The following is a 16,036-nucleotide window of genomic DNA, read 5'->3' on the forward strand; positions in this document are numbered from 1 at the left end:
AGTTACACTGACTGAATGTTACCGTAGTGATATAAGGATACATTGTAGCTGGTGAGTTACACTGACTGAATGTTACCGTAGTAATATAAGGATACATTGTAGCTGGTGAGTTACACTGACTGAATGTTACCTTAGTGATATAAGGATACATTGTAGCTGGTGAGTTACACTGACTGAATGTTACCTTAGTAATATAAGGATGCATTGTAGCTGGTGAGTTACACTGACTGAATGTTACCTTAGTAATATAAGGATACATTGTAGCTGGTGAGTTACACTGACTGAATGTTACCTTAGTAATATAAGGATACATTGTAGCTGGTGAGTTACACTGACTGAATGTTACCTTAGTAATATAAGGATACATTGTAGCTGGTGAGTTACACTGACTGAAGGATTGATTGGAACGGAAAGGCGGCCATTTAGTGAGCCCGGGCAAGCAGGATCTTTGCAGATCGATCGCGGGAGAACCAATCGATCAGCAGCTTAGGTAATTAGCTTTCAATATTGTAATCAAAGGAGGCGCATATTATACTTTTTTAGATGCATTGGGGTATTGTAATGTATGTCTTTATTTATATTTCGCCATTAATGTACATAGCACTTCACAGTAGGGTGTATGTGTGTGTGTCCCATATTTACCCCCCCAGGCCCATATTTATCCCCCCCCAGGCCCATATTTATCCCCCCCGGCCCATATTTACCCCCCCCCAGGCCCATATTTACCCCCCCCCCAGGCCCATATTTACCCCCCCAGCCCATATTTATCCCCGCCGGCCCATATTTATTCCCCCCGGCCCATATTTATTCCCCCCGGCCCATATTTATCCCCCCCCGGGCCCATAATTATCCCCCCCCGGGCCCATAATTATCCCCCCCCCCCCCAGCCCATATTTATCCCCCCCCGGCCCATATTTATCCCTCCCCCCCGGCCCATATTTATCCCCCCCCGGCCCATATTTATCCCCCCCCATGCCCATATTTATCCCCCCCCGGCCCATATTTATCCCCCCCGGCCCATATTTATCCCCCCCCCCGGCCCATATTTATCCCCCCCCCGGCCCATATTTATCCCCCCCCCCAGGCTCACACTGAATCTTCCCCCCCTGCCCATATTTATCCCCCCCCCCAAGCCCATATTTATCCCTCCCCCAGCCCATATTTATCCCCCCCCCAGCCCATATTTATCCCCCCCCCAGCCCATATTTATCCCCCCCCCCGGCCCATATTTATCCCCTCCCCGGCCCATATTTATCCCCCCCCCGGCCCATATTTATCCCCCCCCGGCCCATATTTACCCCCCCCCCTGCCCATATTTATCCCCCCCCCCCTGCCCATATTTATCCCCCCCCGGCCCATATTTATCCCCCCCCGGCCCATATTTATCCCCCCCCCCAGGCTCACACTGAATCCCCCCCCCCGGGCCTTTTGTCACATTGGATGCAGCATTGGGTATCTTTGTCTTTTGTTGAAAATATTAAATTAAACAGATCGCATTGTAATGTTTTTTCTGTATTAACAATAAGAAGAAAACAGTGAAGTAAAAGTTACGCGCTAACATTTTTTTTGGCGTGGTAGGTGCGCTATGGGTTGGGTGGGGGGGGTGCGCTATGGGTTGGGGGGGGCGGGGCTGCCCTTCTCATTTGTCCTGGGCCCCATAATTTCAGTTGGCGGCCCTGCCTCTTGCATTGGTTCCTGTGACTGGGTTATCCGACATAGTTAGGATCCCGCGTAGGTGGAGGCGCTGTCACCAGGCGGATCAGGTACAATGTGACGGGGTTATCCGACATAGTTAGGATCCCGCACAGGTGGAGGCGCTGTCACCAGGCGGATCAGGTACAATGTGACGGGGTTATCCGACATAGTTAGGATCCCGCACAGGTGGAGGAGCTGTCACCAGACGGATCAGGTACAATGTGACGGGGTTATCCGACATAGTTAGGATCCCGCACAGGTGGAGGCGCTGTCACTAGACGGATCAGGTGCAATGTGACGGGGTTATCCGACATAGTTAGGATCCCGCGCAGGTGGAGGCGCTGTCACCAGGCGGATCAGGTACAATGTGACGGGGTTATCCGACACTGTTAGGACCCCGCACAGGTGGAGGCGCTGTCACCAGGCGGATCAGGTACAATGTGACGGGGTTATCCGACATAGTTAGGATCCCGCGCAGGTGGAGGCGCTGTCACCAGACGGATCAGGTACAATGTGACGGGGTTATCCGACAGTTAGGATCCCGCACAGGTGGAGGCACTGTCACCAGACGAATCAGGTACAATGTGACATGGTTATCCGACATAGGATCCCGCACAGGTGGAGGCGCTGTCACCAGACAGATCAGGTACAATGTGACGGGGTTATGCGACATAGTTGGATCCCGCGCAGGTGGAGGCGCTGTCACCAGGCGGATCAGGTACAATGTGACGAGGTTATGCGACATAGTTAGGATCCCGCACAGGTGGAGGCGCTGTCACCAGGCGGATCAGGTACAATGTGACGGGGTTATCCGACATAGTTAGGATCCCGCGCAGGTGGAGGCGCTGTCACCAGGCGGATCAGGTACAATGTGACGGGGTTATCCGACATAGTTAGGATCCCGCACAGGTGGAGGCGCTGTCACCAGGCGGATCAGGTACAATGTGACGGGGTTATCCGACATAGTTAGGATCCCGCACAGGTGGAGGCGCTGTCACTAGACGGATCAGGTACAATGTGACGGGGTTATCTGACATAGTTAGGATCCCGCACAGGTGGAGGCGCTGTCACCAGGCGGATCAGGTACAATGTGACGGGGTTATCCGACATAGTTAGGATCCCGCACAGGTGGAGGCGCTGTCACTAGACGGATCAGGTACAATGTGACGGGGTTATCCGACATAGTTAGGATCCCGCGCAGGTGGAGGCGCTGTCACCAGGCGGATCAGGTACACCCCGGGCTCCCAGCGGGGGAGGTCCAGGCCTCCTGTGAGCCTCAGGTAACGCACCGCACACACTAGCCGCCATATCTCCCATAGGCTGCGCTTATAGTGCCGGCGCGGTGACGCGACATCGCGGCAAAACACATGTATTGCCGCCATCGCGTGCACTGGAAGTCAAGTTGATTTTTCCAGCGACCGCTACGTGACGCCGCTGTCCCCGGCGCGTCGCCGCTGTCCCCGGCGCGTCTCCGCTGTCCCCGGCGCGTCGCCGCTGTCCCCACCGCGTCGCCGCTGTCCCCGGCGCGTCGCCGCTGTCCCCGGCGCTTCGCCGCTGTCCCCGGCGCGTCTCCGCTGTCCCCGGCGCGTCGCCGCTGTCCCCGGCGCGTCGCCGCTGTCCCCGGCGCTTCGCCGCTGTCCCCGGCGCGTCGCCGCTGTCCCCGGCGCGTCACCGCTGTCCCCACCGCGTCGCCGCTGTCCCCGGCGCGTCGCCGCTGTCCCCGGCGCTTCGCCGCTGTCCCCGGCGCGTCACCGCTGTCCCCACCGCGTCGCCGCTGTCCCCGGCGCGTCTCCGCTGTCCCCGGCGCGTCGCCGCTGTCCCCGGCGCTTCGCCGCTGTCCCCGGCGCGTCGCCGCTGTCCCCGGCGCTTCGCCGCTGTCCCCGGCGCGTCGCCGCTGTCCCCGGCGCTTCGCCGCTGTCCCCGGCGCGTCTCCGCTGTCCCCGGCGCGTCGCCGCTGTCCCCGGCGCTTCGCCGCTGTCCCCGGCGCGTCGCCGCTGTCCCCGCCGCGGTCCCCGCCGCGTCGCCGCTGTCCCCGGCGCGTCGCCGCTGTCCCCGGCGCGTCGCCGCTGTCCCCGGCGCTTCGCCGCTGTCCCCGGCCCGTCGCCGCTGTCCCCACCGCGTCGCCGCTGTCCCCGGCGCGTCGCCGCTGTCCCCGGCGCTTCGCCGCTGTCCCCGGCGCGTCGCCGCTGTCCCCGCCGCGGTCCCCGCCGCGTCGCCGCTGTCCCCGGCCCGTCGCCGCTTCCCCCGGCGCGTAGCCGCTGTCCCCGGCGCGTCGCCGCTGTCCCCGGCGCGTCGCCGCTGTCCCCGGCGCGTCGCCGCTGTCCCCGCCGCGGTCCCCGCCGCGTCGCCGCTGTCCCCGGCGCGTCGCCGCTGTCCCCGGCGCTTCGCCGCTGTCCCCGGCCCGTCGCCGCTGTCCCCACCGCGTCGCCGCTGTCCCCGGCGCGTCGCCGCTGTCCCCGGCGCTTCGCCGCTGTCCCCGGCGCGTCGCCGCTGTCCCCGCCGCGGTCCCCGCCGCGTCGCCGCTGTCCCCGGCCCGTCGCCGCTTCCCCCGGCGCGTAGCCGCTGTCCCCGGCGCGTCGCCGCTGTCCCCGGCGCGTCGCCGCTGTCCCCGGCGCGTCGCCGCTGTCCCCGGCGCGTCGCTGGCACTATACGCGCAGCCGTAGGGTGGAGGAAGCTGCGCTACATATATAATGCTTGCATTGCCTCTTTAATAAAGCCACTGAGTGCCATTTAGGAAGGCCCAGCTATTAATGAACCACTCACTCATGAAACGTGTAATTAATGTCATTATAAGATTTATTTTTTATCAATTGAGCAAGAAATAACTCCACATTTCTAGGGACTTCTGCCAATAAAAGGGCGGAAGTGACGCCAAAATCTTTGCCCGCCAATCAGCGTCGTCGGATTCGTGAGTGACAGACGTAGCACCAATGAATAGAGAGGACGGCTTGGCGCGGGCGATGGGGGAATATCACGTGAGAGGGATTGGCCAATGCCAGGAGGCGTAATGCAAAAAAACCTTGGCTGACAATGGAGGTGTTGGTTAGGGGAGTGACACGGTCCCTGGCCAATAAGAAGGCGAAGGGGCGTGGCCTTTCGCGAAAGCCGACCAATACCACCAAGAGCCGGTAAACGCAACTTAAGGCTGACACTCCCCCTCCTTCCTGATGATTGACGTCCCCTCTCGCCCAATCACCGCCTCGCTTCCCCTCCCCACTTCTTTGCCGGCTCGGTCGCCCTCCAACCGGCGGGCGCTACGTCACCGCCGCCTCAGCCAATCCCCTCCGGCGGCGCTGGGCGGGTCCCCGCGCCGGGTATAAGATGGAGCGCGCCGGCTCTGGGAGAGGCTTCCGCTCTGAAGAATGTCTGCGAGCTACGACAACCGGTGAGTGCGGCGGCTGCGGCCTGTACCCCCCACTCCCCCTAATACCCCCTGCTAACCCCCCCTCTGCCCTCAGTGACGTCATTAACCGACACTATGTACCGCGCGTGCCCCCTCACCTCTCCCACACAGACACCGGACATTTTCTCTCCTCACACAGGCTCCGGCCTCCCCCCCCCTTCACGACTGCGGCCATTTTCTCTCCCCCTTCCCCCACACACCCCGTATACCAGCGCACTTCGCACTTTTTATTCGCGGTCGCCATTTTGTTTTTTTTACTTCTCTTCCTCAAACACAATTTGGTTTTTATTTTTCTACTTGAAATAAAAATAACGTTTTTTTTTTTTTCCCATCCCTCACGCCGTCTGGTGACGCACTTCCGTTTCTCTCGCCACCTCACCGAGTCTTCTCTCCCCCTCTTTCCTCGTGCTTCGCGCGCGCTCGCCCTCCCCCCTCCTGCCTCGCGCACCGGCTCCAACCCTTGCCTGCTGTGCGCGCGCACGTGGTTTTTTTTTTTCTTCCCTCGCGCCGGCAGTGTGTCTCGCGCACCGGCTCCTCTCGCGCACGTGCCGACCCTTCCCTGCTGCTGTGCGCGCGCGTGTTCTCTTCCCTCGCCGGCTGTGTGCCGCGCGCGCGCCCCCGCTCCTCCCTCTGCGCTCTGTGGGCGGCTAGTGCGCGTGTGTCATGGCGGCCTCCGCCTGAGGGGAGCACGTGGGTCTGCAGGAGGAGTGGGGGGGGGGGGGAGGGATGAGTGCAGTACAAGATGGTGGGGTGGTGGTTTTTTTTCTAAGATGGCGGCGGCTTCCGGTTCGGCACGTGGCCCCCGGGAAGAGGCCTCATTATATAGTCAGGGCGGAGGATGTAGCGTTATCTCTGGTGGGTGGGGGTCACTGGGATACCGGGCGTGTGTGTAACAGCCACGTACTCGCGTGGGTGTGCATAGTGTTATGTGTTTAGCTCGGTATACACCGACATATTATATTGCTATATACACCCTAAATGTGTGCGGGTTTTATCCCCCCCCCCCGAGAAACTGCACCCATGTGGCAATATAAACAGCAATTTATAGGCACTGTTCTGACTATTTAATGCAAAAGTGACTGGCGGTTATATCTGTGTTTGCAGATGAGGGAGTTTGTGTATTAGAAGTCAGTAAATAAGTGGATATGTGCCAAGTCAGATGTGTAGTATGCACGTTACTGTGTATATATCTATATCCCATCTGACCCCCTTAATATATAAATAAATATATATATATATATATATATATATATTCTCTTCTCTCTTCCCATAGTCAGATGTGTAGTATGCACGATACTGTGTATATATCTATATCCCATCTGACCCCCTTAATATATAAATAAATATATATATATATATATATATATATATTCTCTTCTCTCTTCCCATAGTCAGATGTGTAGTATGCACGATACTGTGTATATATCTATATCCCATCTGACCACCTTAATATATATATATCTATATATATCTCTTCCCATAGTCAGGATCCCACCGTAGTGAGACTGGATATCTTTGTATTTCTTTATACATGAACAGACTATTGCAGATATCAACATATAAAGGCGTTTGGTGCACAGCGTGTATATATATGTTTACATTTGTCGGCTTCGCGCACAGATTTGCATCTAGTTCTCTTTGTGAGCTATTTATAATTGCATATTATATTCCCAGTTATTACATATAGAGCCCTGATATATTATATAGGTTATATCGCCTTGCACACTATGTATATGTGTAATGGTTTAAACACTGGCACGTATAAGATATTTTCTGCTGTGTAAGTAGTTGTATCCATGTTCCCTGACACCGGTGTTACCTTCTGTGTCTGTTATACCGGCGGCGGCGGCTTCACGTACTGTGTATTGTACGTGGGCTGTATATGGGGATCTGCCTGTTTCTAACCGCCACCTATGTATTGGCTTCTATAACTGCAGAATGTGAATGTAGAGATATATATATATATGTACATTACAATGCGGATGTCCCTGATAATATCCCTGGGTGTCACTTACAGCGAATGTATAGCACGGCCACCGACGTCACTGGTCTTGTGCAAGAGCAGGGAGGGGGCGCCGGGGGAGGGAGGGGGGGGGCACCGGCCGCTCTGCCCTGCATTGTTTATTCACATGGATAACTAGGTCCTGGGAAGTGCCGATTAGAGGCAGGGGCCCCTCCTATCTGCACAACAGGGGGGGTAGTTGCCCCTCTGCTGTTCACATGATGGGGGAGGGACAGGACTGAGGTCTGACCTCAGCGGAGGGTAGTATATTAGAGACACGTACTGTGTCTGTACTTGTATGTAATATGCGTGTATTAGTCAAATCATATTGCACACTGCCGGATTTCTACTTGGGGCCGCGTCCATAGGGCCGGGCCGTACCTGTATGAGACGGGCCACAGAGCGAGCGATGAGGGCGCAGGTTACAGATCGCTTGGCCGACAGACGTGCGCTTATCTTATCCGCTTACTGGTGTATGGATGAATATTATTTATCCATTTGCAACGTGCATGCACATGTGTATAAATCTGTCGGGTTGCACCTACATCTCTAATCCCCTTAATATACTGCTTGTTGCTTTGGTTACTAATGTTTTTATATCTAAATTGTTTGTTTAATTTTGCAGATCCCGGGACAATGGACCAGAAGGCATGGAGCCCGATGGTATCATCGAGGTAACGTAACCACTGGAGGCTTTCACATGTCACACTGAGCATTTCCATGGGCAGTCTCTTCTAAACTAGTGAGCAAGTGGCGTGTACACGGGTCACGTGTGGGCAATGGGTGCGTCTCCCTCTAATCTGACACCCTTCGTATCCTGAGCCGACACTTGGAAGGGTTTGCACAAAGGGGAATCCCTCTCCCCTGATTATTATTGGGTCAGATAAGAAGAAACACTTGATGACAAACGCTACACACCCCGTCTCTTCCACATTCATATGTCTCTTAATCAATGAAAGCGCCCCCTTCTTTGCTATTGTCAGTTGGCTTTGTTTAGGGAAGGCTTGTGTCTCTGGCTAATTACACAGGATGCTAACACATCTCGTTCTTTATACGCTCGGGCAATGTGGCAAATGCAACACCATTCTAGGATATGTCTGATGCAACAGATGAGGCTGGGATCGGGGGTATCGTGCTATTTCCCTCATCTCCTTCTTTCTCCTCTGCAGAGTAACTGGAATGAAATTGTTGATAGCTTTGATGATATGAACCTGTCAGAGTCTCTCCTGAGAGGAATCTACGCCTATGGTTTTGAGAAACCCTCTGCAATCCAGCAGCGAGCTATTCTACCTTGTATCAAGGGTGAGTACAGGATGCAGTTCGTCTCCACCGTCCTCGTAGGGTGACCCAGAAGGGAGCTATGAGTCTGTCCCTCCCCCCGCAGGGTGACACAGTGACACAGACAGAAGGGAGCTATGAGTCTGTCCCTCCCCCCGCAGGGTGACACAGTGACACAGACAGAAGGGAGCTTTGAGTCTGTCCCTCCCCCGCAGGGTGACACAGTGACACAGACAGAAGGGAGCTATGAGCCTGTCCCTCCCCCGCAGGGTGACACAGTGACACAGACAGAAGGGAGCTATGAGCCTGTTCCTCCCCCCGCAGGGTGACACAGTGACACAGACAGAAGGGAGCTTTGAGTCTGTCCCTCCCCCCGCAGGGTGACACAGTGACACAGACAGAAGGGAGCTATGAGTCTGTCCCTCCCCCGCAGGGTGACACAGACAGAAGAGAGCTGAGCCTGTCCCTTGTGATGTGACATTATGTTCTCTCCCCTCAGGCTACGATGTGATCGCTCAGGCCCAGTCTGGGACTGGTAAAACAGCCACATTTGCGATCTCCATCCTGCAGCAGGTAGAGCTCGATCTCAAGGCCACTCAGGCGCTGGTTCTGGCCCCGACTCGTGAGTTGGCCCAACAGGTGAGTGATTCCCTTCCCTGTGTTGACCCGTGCATATTACATCCCGCTCTAAATAACCCTGTTACTCCCCTTATAGCAAAAGGCGGATCTCATGGGAATCTGCCAAACCCCCGTCACTGGGCAAGGACGCGTCCTCCTCCGTGTGGCGCTGCTTCTTATATCTGACGGGGGCAGAGTATCTCATCCCATATTCATCCCAGCACAGCCGCACTGTGACTGTCAGCTGGTTCATGCTGTGGGGACAGACCCTCCCCATGTCCTGTGCTATATACACTGTATACCTGTACTCCTGTATATTACAGGTGTATATCCACATCCTGTGCTGGGAGTTGTATAACGATGCAAAGTATATGCTTGTTATGACCAGTCTGTGCTGTATAATGATGCAGAGTGATGCAGAATGATACAGACATGCGTGTTTGACATAAAGAGATTTCCCCAACACAATTTCCTACAAGATTAATATTTAATTACATTTATTAATCAGATTAGCTGCATATGATCTTTATTTATTAGCCGTCATTAATTGTTCGTTTGAAACAGTTTTAATACGTTACTCATGGAGAATGAGTGGGACTTCCTGTCCCGCAGAGCTAGCAAACTAATGGGTAAACTCGGAATAAAGGCGCTCCGAATCTCATTTGGATAATACACGTAAATAGTGTTTGTGTATTTGATGCTCCTTATAGGGTGATGTATATGGGAACATCCCTTGCTGTATATAGTGACACCCCTTGCCGTGTAACACGCATGTAACCGACCTTCCTCTCCCCTGGCACACAGATCCAGAAGGTGGTGATGGCTCTGGGGGATTATATGGGCGCCTCCTGCCATGCCTGTATCGGGGGCACCAACGTTAGGGCCGAGGTGCAGAAGCTGCAGTCCGAGGCCCCCCACATCATTGTGGGGACCCCAGGACGGGTGTTCGACATGTTGAACCGGCGCTACCTGTGTGAGTAACCTGCTGCCGCTGACCCTTTACACGCTGCACTGTGCCCTGTAACGTCCTGTCCCTGTGAGCTCACTCTTACCGCTCGTTGCAGCCCCCAAATGCATCAAGATGTTCGTGCTGGACGAGGCAGACGAGATGCTTAGCCGGGGGTTCAAGGACCAGATCTACGATATATTCCAGAAGCTCAGCAGTAACGCGCAGGTAACAACCCCTCAACTTCAATACTGCCACCACCTGACCTTTAATACTACTGCCCTGGGGGCGTAACCAGTCACCCAACATTTAATACTACTGCCCTGGGGGCGTAACCAGTCACCCAACATTTAATGTCACAAGAGAGAGGGGTGGGGGGGTGTAACGGTCTGCTGCAATCCAAGCAGCATTCTACATGGTAAGTAAATCAGTCCTGTAGTATTGGATAATAATAATAATACTACCCTTATTATTAATGCCATGAATTAGTTTTAATATCTGTGTATCCTGTGATTTTCTGTAGCGGGTTTAGCCATCTCCTGTTCATTTGTTACCAGTGTTCCCAGCAGTTTGAGCTGCAATCTGTAACAATAGATAATGTCACCTTGGTAATATAAGAATACACTGTAGCTGCTGAGTTACACTGACTGAAGGATTGATTTGAGAACTGAAAGGCAGCCATTTAGTGTGCCCGGGAAGCATGATTTTGCTAAATTGATCGGCGGTTTAGGTAATTGTTTTTTCAATAAAAGTAATTGCAGGCTGCATGTATTGAAAGATGTATTTTTGAGTTAAGCTGCTTGGATTGCCTTTTTAATACCAGAAGGGGGTAGGTAATCGGTGATATAAACTTAATACTCCTGGATAGGGTAACCAGTCATTAAACGCTAACTCTGGGGGTGTTTTTTTTTTTTAGGGTGCAGACTCGCGCCTGATTAGAGTATGTTCCGTACAATGCATCTGATCTCAGACGCGCTATTAGAGAGGGTTGGGGTTCCTTACAATGCATCTGATCTCAGACGTGCTATTAGAGGGGGTTGGGGTTCCTTACAATGCATCTGATCACAGACGCGCTATTAGAGAGGGTTGGGGTTCCTTACAATGTATCTGATCTCAGACGCGCTATTAGAGAGGGCTGGGGTTCCTTACAATGCATCTGATCTCAGACGCGCTATTAGAGAGGGTTGGGGTTCCTCAGAATTGCACAAAGTTTCTTAACCAAACAACTGTTGGATACCACAGCTTTATATATTGAGTTTGTTTCCATATTGATCATGAAGGAAATTGATATATTTATACTTGAGTTAATTTCCATGTGGTAGATTTGTATAGACTATACATGTCTTCCCCATTCTATACACTTAGTATAGCGAGGGGTAGTTTGAGGTACTTACACATTCACCATATTATGAGACGGGGCTGCTACGTCACGTGCGGGGTCAGTTCCATGATGAAAATCCATGCGTGTCATCTGATCCCCGGCTCTCTGCGGCAGGTCTGCCTCGCCTGCGTCCTGCGGGCGGGAGCCGTCTGCTGCAAAGGACTCTGGGGAATATGATCTCACCATCCAGTCTGAGAACTGCCACCTTGTGCTCTGACAGGGAAACAGTGTAGCTACATTATAACCCCAAGGCCGTGTCCATAGTAGAACGTGCTAGTTTCCGCGCTGACATTGCATTGATTCGCAATACAAACTTGTTTGTATTAAGCGCTTATGCATTGGCGTAGCTCGCACCGTACCCTGCACTATGGATGCGGTCTGAGTACCTTCCTACCGCTGTTATAATCTGGTGTATATATACAGGAATATCCTATATTCCCATCGGGTGGTGATAACCTGCACGGTGTATTCCCCAGGGATACATTGCCGGGCGGCTCAGTAATAAGCCTCTTCCTCCCTCCTCAGGTGGTCCTGCTCTCGGCCACAATGCCCTCTGACGTCCTTGAGGTGACAAAGAAGTTTATGCGGGACCCCATCCGCATCCTGGTGAAGAAGGAAGAGCTGACGCTGGAGGGTATCCGTCAGTTCTACGTCAACGTGGAGCGTGAGGTGAGCGCAGTAACAGCGGCAGATTTGCGTGCGGGCAAGGGGTTAATTACCGTGCCTCCCCGTCACTGGGCAAGGACGCGTCCTCCATGTGGCGCTGCTTCTTATATCTGACGGGGGCAGAGTATCTCATCCCATATTCATCCCAGCACAGCCGCACTGTGACTGTCAGCTGGTTCATGCTGTGGGGACAGACCCTCCCCATATCCTGTGCTATATACACTGTATACCTGTACTCCTATATATTAGGGGTGTATATACACATCCTGTGCTGGGAATTGTATAAACTGTTATACACTGATAATGACACGGCTGTGCTGTATTATACACTGAACATGCTGTATAATAGTCCCGAGTATCACACTGGTAGTAATCGCACCGCACGGTATAATACGATGCTGACTGCCTCTGTCCCCCTCAGGAATGGAAGTTGGACACCCTTTGTGACTTGTATGAGACCCTCACCATCACACAGGCCGTCATCTTCATAAACACCCGCAGGAAGGTCGACTGGTTGACGGAGAAGATGCATGCGAGGGACTTCACTGTGTCTGCCTTGGTGAGTGGGAGCGATGCTCTGCGGGTGTTTTACACTGCCCCCCCCCCACCCCCGTCACTGGGCAAGGACTCGTCCTCCTCCGTGTGGCGCTGCTTCTTATATCTGACGGGGGCAGAATATCTCATCCCATATTCATCCCAGCACAGCCGCACTGTGACTGTCAGCTGGTTCATGCTGTGGGGACAGACCCTCCCCATGTCTTGTGCTATATACACTTGTATATCCACATCTGTGTGCTGGGAGCTGTATAACGATGCTGAGTATCTCCACACTTTTACATTGATATATGCACAAACCTCTTGGTGATAGTTCGGTATAGATATATAGTCTTGTAACGCAGCTGGTCTACATGTATATATTCATACATTATTTCTATTGGATGGTATATATCCCTAGCTGCACTGATGCTGAACATGCCGCGCTGTATAATTATGCAGAGTATCACACATGTATTCCCACGCGCCTCTCTTGGATGAATACGATACGATGTGTATCTGTGCGCTGATAGTACACGCTGCGACCCATGGTAGTGACTGACCTGTCCCCGCCTCGTTCCTCCCTCAGCACGGTGACATGGATCAGAAGGAGCGGGACGTCATCATGAGGGAGTTCCGATCCGGTTCCAGCCGTGTCCTCATCACAACTGATCTGCTGGTGAGTGCGGGGTCTTCTAAACTTGGCCCTATAAGGATTATGGGGTCGCACCCTACTGCATCTTGTACTAATCGGGTATGAGTGTGGGCTTTGTACATATGGAGATTGGAGCCGTTTCATGGGGATTTAGGGACAGCTATATTTAAATGTCTGTCTTGATCCGACACTAATAAAGTACAGGGGTTCATGAGGTGTCTTATAGGGGTTCCCCCAAACAACCTGGAATGGTCTCCCAAGCCGTACAGAGGGTCTGGTCACTTATTAGTAAGACCCCGAACTTCACTTTAGCTTGTTGGGCTGTACTGCTCTCACAGCTTTGCATTCACAGCAGCACGGCATTGTGGGGGTGAGGGTTGTGACAAAGATATAGAACAGTGATTCCCAAAAGGGCCCACCGACATCTCTGCTTGTGAATCCCAGACCCTATATAATATAATACTCAGTATAGGGGGTCCTGAGCCCATGTAGGGGTAACACTCAGCAGAAGTTTCCCACAATGCTTTGTATCCCCAGCAGCACAGCATTGTGGGACGTGACTTTGGAAGCTCCCGCAGTGAGTGATGGCCGTACCCCCCCCCCTCCCCGCCCCATGCTGCCTGCACACACTGAGGGGCAGTTTAAAAATTATAAAGCGTGTCCCCCCCACGGGCTCAGGACACGGCCTGGGATCGGTCAGTGTTAGGGGGGGTCTGAGGGGCCGGTGATGAGATGTAGTATTAGGGGTTCGGTGGCTGATATTTCCTAGTGGGGGATATTACGCCAGCTGTGTGTAGGTAGATAGCCGCGCGCTGTGTGATAGCCGCGCGCTGTGTGATAGCCGCGTATTCAGGGTCTCTCTCTCCCCCCCAGGCCCGAGGCATTGATGTGCAGCAAGTCTCCCTCGTTATAAACTACGATCTTCCCACCAACCGGGAAAACTACATCCACAGGTACGTGTCTATAGGGGCATCTATAGGGTCTCTCCCTCTAGGCCAAAGGTTTCCCTCTCTGCCCAGCCTTCCCGTGCTGACCGCAGAATGTAGGCCCGTGGCAGAGCAATCCGTGGCCACGCTCCACCGCGGTCAATGCTGCTTTACTGCGTTCCGCAACTTAATCGTGGCCCACACGCTGAGCGCAGCGGCGTTTCTCCTATACGTGCTCTGTAGGGCCTGCGTCTTTATAGGATCAGAATATTTCCCTGTTGGCCACTTTCTGGGATGAGGGAATCACCAATTCCTAACAGTTAATGGGGTCTTTGGTATCGTCTTATTAGGGAGACATCGCTGACCCTATGGACGTGATCTCCAGGGTTGTGAGCGGCCTTCTCCCCTTCTAACCTCTTCTCCCCCCCCCCCCCCTGTAGGATTGGGAGGGGCGGCCGTTTCGGCAGGAAAGGGGTCGCCATCAACATGGTGACGGAAGAGGATAAAAGGACCCTGAAGGACATCGAGACGTTCTATAACACCACCATCGAGGAGATGCCGATGAACGTGGCAGATCTCATCTGAATCCCAAAGGCACGGCGGGAAAACTAAAAATCCAGAAAAAACGTAAAATTAAAATAAAAAAAACATTTCTCTGCCCTCCCCCCCTAACCTAACGAGGGGTTCGGGGGCAGAGAATCGGGGGGTGGGATCGGGAGCATTACACCCGGGATTCACCCCCTCTCCTTGTTCCACCTTAAATGAATTTATATTTCTTTTCTCTTTTTGTTTCAAATAAATGTTATTTTGAGGTTTCGTGGCCATACCGTGTTTCTCTCGTTCCTTCTCTTCTTCCTCCCAAACAAACACTAACCGTTTCCTTCTGCCCCCTCTTTCCCACCAAATCAGTGGACCAAATAAGAACCCCTTCTACATCCCCCCCCCCCAATCAGGTGGCTAAATTTGGACACCTTTTTTTTTTTTTTTTTCTACAAAAACAACAAAATTCGCCCCCAAAAAATAGTTAAAGTTGTAAAAGAAAAGACAATTTTATTTGCTTTTTCTGTATAGTATTTATTAAGAAATAAAGGATTTTTTTTGCAACATAATTTGTCTCTGGTATTAAAGTTTTATCCCCCTGCCTTGTTACCCCCTCCCCCCCCCCCCCCCCTCAGGGGGCAGTTGGCTGTCTCCCTTTCTCCCCCCTCCCCTGAGGCAGTGCTCTTTTTGGTGGGAAATGGGAGATGTTTTGGTGGGTATGGCATGCAGGGCGTGGGGTTTTAGGGGTGCATGCATATTTGAAGCGGTTTCCAGGTTGGTGCAGCTGCCCCTGAGGTTATGGGAAGTGTACAGATTCCCCCTTTGCTGGTTATAGGGATGTAATGCAGGAGTCCATACAGGGGGAAGCTGAGACTGTTTCTCTATACTCTTATGGCAGCCATGATGGCTGCGATGTTCGCCTACTCGCTGGGGAAGGACAAGGCATCTGCTGTAGTTATTACGGTGTGGCCCTCATGCCTGGCCAATTCTTGTCCTACCCAAGCTGGAAGGATGTGTCCATCTTTCCCACTAACATTGTTCCTTGGGTTTGGGTGGTTTGGCTGCCTGCTCCTCTCCCAAAACTGGCTGCTTGAAAGCGCTCCATGGGGGAAGGGCCCTTCACTGCCAGGGTTGCCGTGCCCATGTTCTTCAGGCAGAGGGGACTGGTACATGGCTACTCTGCAGGGTGTTCTGGGAGGCAGGATTCCCTTCTCGTAGCTTCTGGCATCCCAGAAGAGACATCCATGGAGGACTGTACATGCCTCTTCCATGGAGAGGACCCTAGCGAGCCTTTCTGGTCCTTGGCAGGACTGGTGATGGCACCGTCCAGGGGTCTACAGACCAGGTCAGTTTCAACAAGCTGGGATGACCAACAATTCCAACGACCTTTCC

General features: G+C 53.2%; 1 protein-coding gene and 1 non-coding gene across 3 annotated transcripts; both read left to right on the forward strand.

The window, feature by feature from the left end:
- Positions 1-4,950: 4,950 nt before the first annotated feature.
- Positions 4,951-15,213, forward strand: EIF4A1 (eukaryotic translation initiation factor 4A1). Of its 2 annotated transcripts, XM_075582373.1 has the most exons (11): positions 4,954-5,080; positions 7,726-7,774; positions 8,270-8,402; positions 8,878-9,017; positions 9,801-9,969; positions 10,061-10,170; positions 11,849-11,992; positions 12,411-12,548; positions 13,113-13,202; positions 14,052-14,131; positions 14,545-15,213. In XM_075582373.1, the coding sequence occupies exons 1-11, from the start codon at positions 5,058-5,060 to the stop codon at positions 14,687-14,689; spliced, it is 1,221 nt and encodes a 406-aa protein (XP_075438488.1). In that variant the 5' UTR covers positions 4,954-5,057; the 3' UTR covers positions 14,690-15,213. The 2 variants fall into 2 exon arrangements, with proteins under 2 accessions (XP_075438489.1, XP_075438488.1); XM_075582374.1 differs by lacking the exon at positions 12,411-12,548 and having other exon boundaries at positions 4,951-5,080.
- LOC142477769 (small nucleolar RNA SNORD10) lies at positions 11,385-11,522 on the forward strand. The gene has a single exon (XR_012792684.1). It is a non-coding gene; the product is annotated as a small nucleolar RNA SNORD10 (small nucleolar RNA).
- Positions 15,214-16,036: the final 823 nt, after the last annotated feature.

This window comes from Ascaphus truei, unplaced genomic scaffold, assembly GCF_040206685.1.
Source record: "Ascaphus truei isolate aAscTru1 unplaced genomic scaffold, aAscTru1.hap1 HAP1_SCAFFOLD_2303, whole genome shotgun sequence".
NCBI lineage: Eukaryota > Metazoa > Chordata > Amphibia > Anura > Ascaphidae > Ascaphus > Ascaphus truei.

Bases quoted from the DNA above. Each gene is read 5' to 3' on its own strand.
- EIF4A1 (XM_075582373.1), top strand. From the start codon at position 5,058: ATGTCTGCGAGCTACGACAACCG. The intron at 5,081-7,725 runs GTGAGTGCGGCG...TTAATTTTGCAG, and splicing joins TCTGCGAGCTACGACAACCG to ATCCCGGGACAATGGACCAG. The intron at 7,775-8,269 runs GTAACGTAACCA...TCTCCTCTGCAG, and splicing joins AGCCCGATGGTATCATCGAG to AGTAACTGGAATGAAATTGT.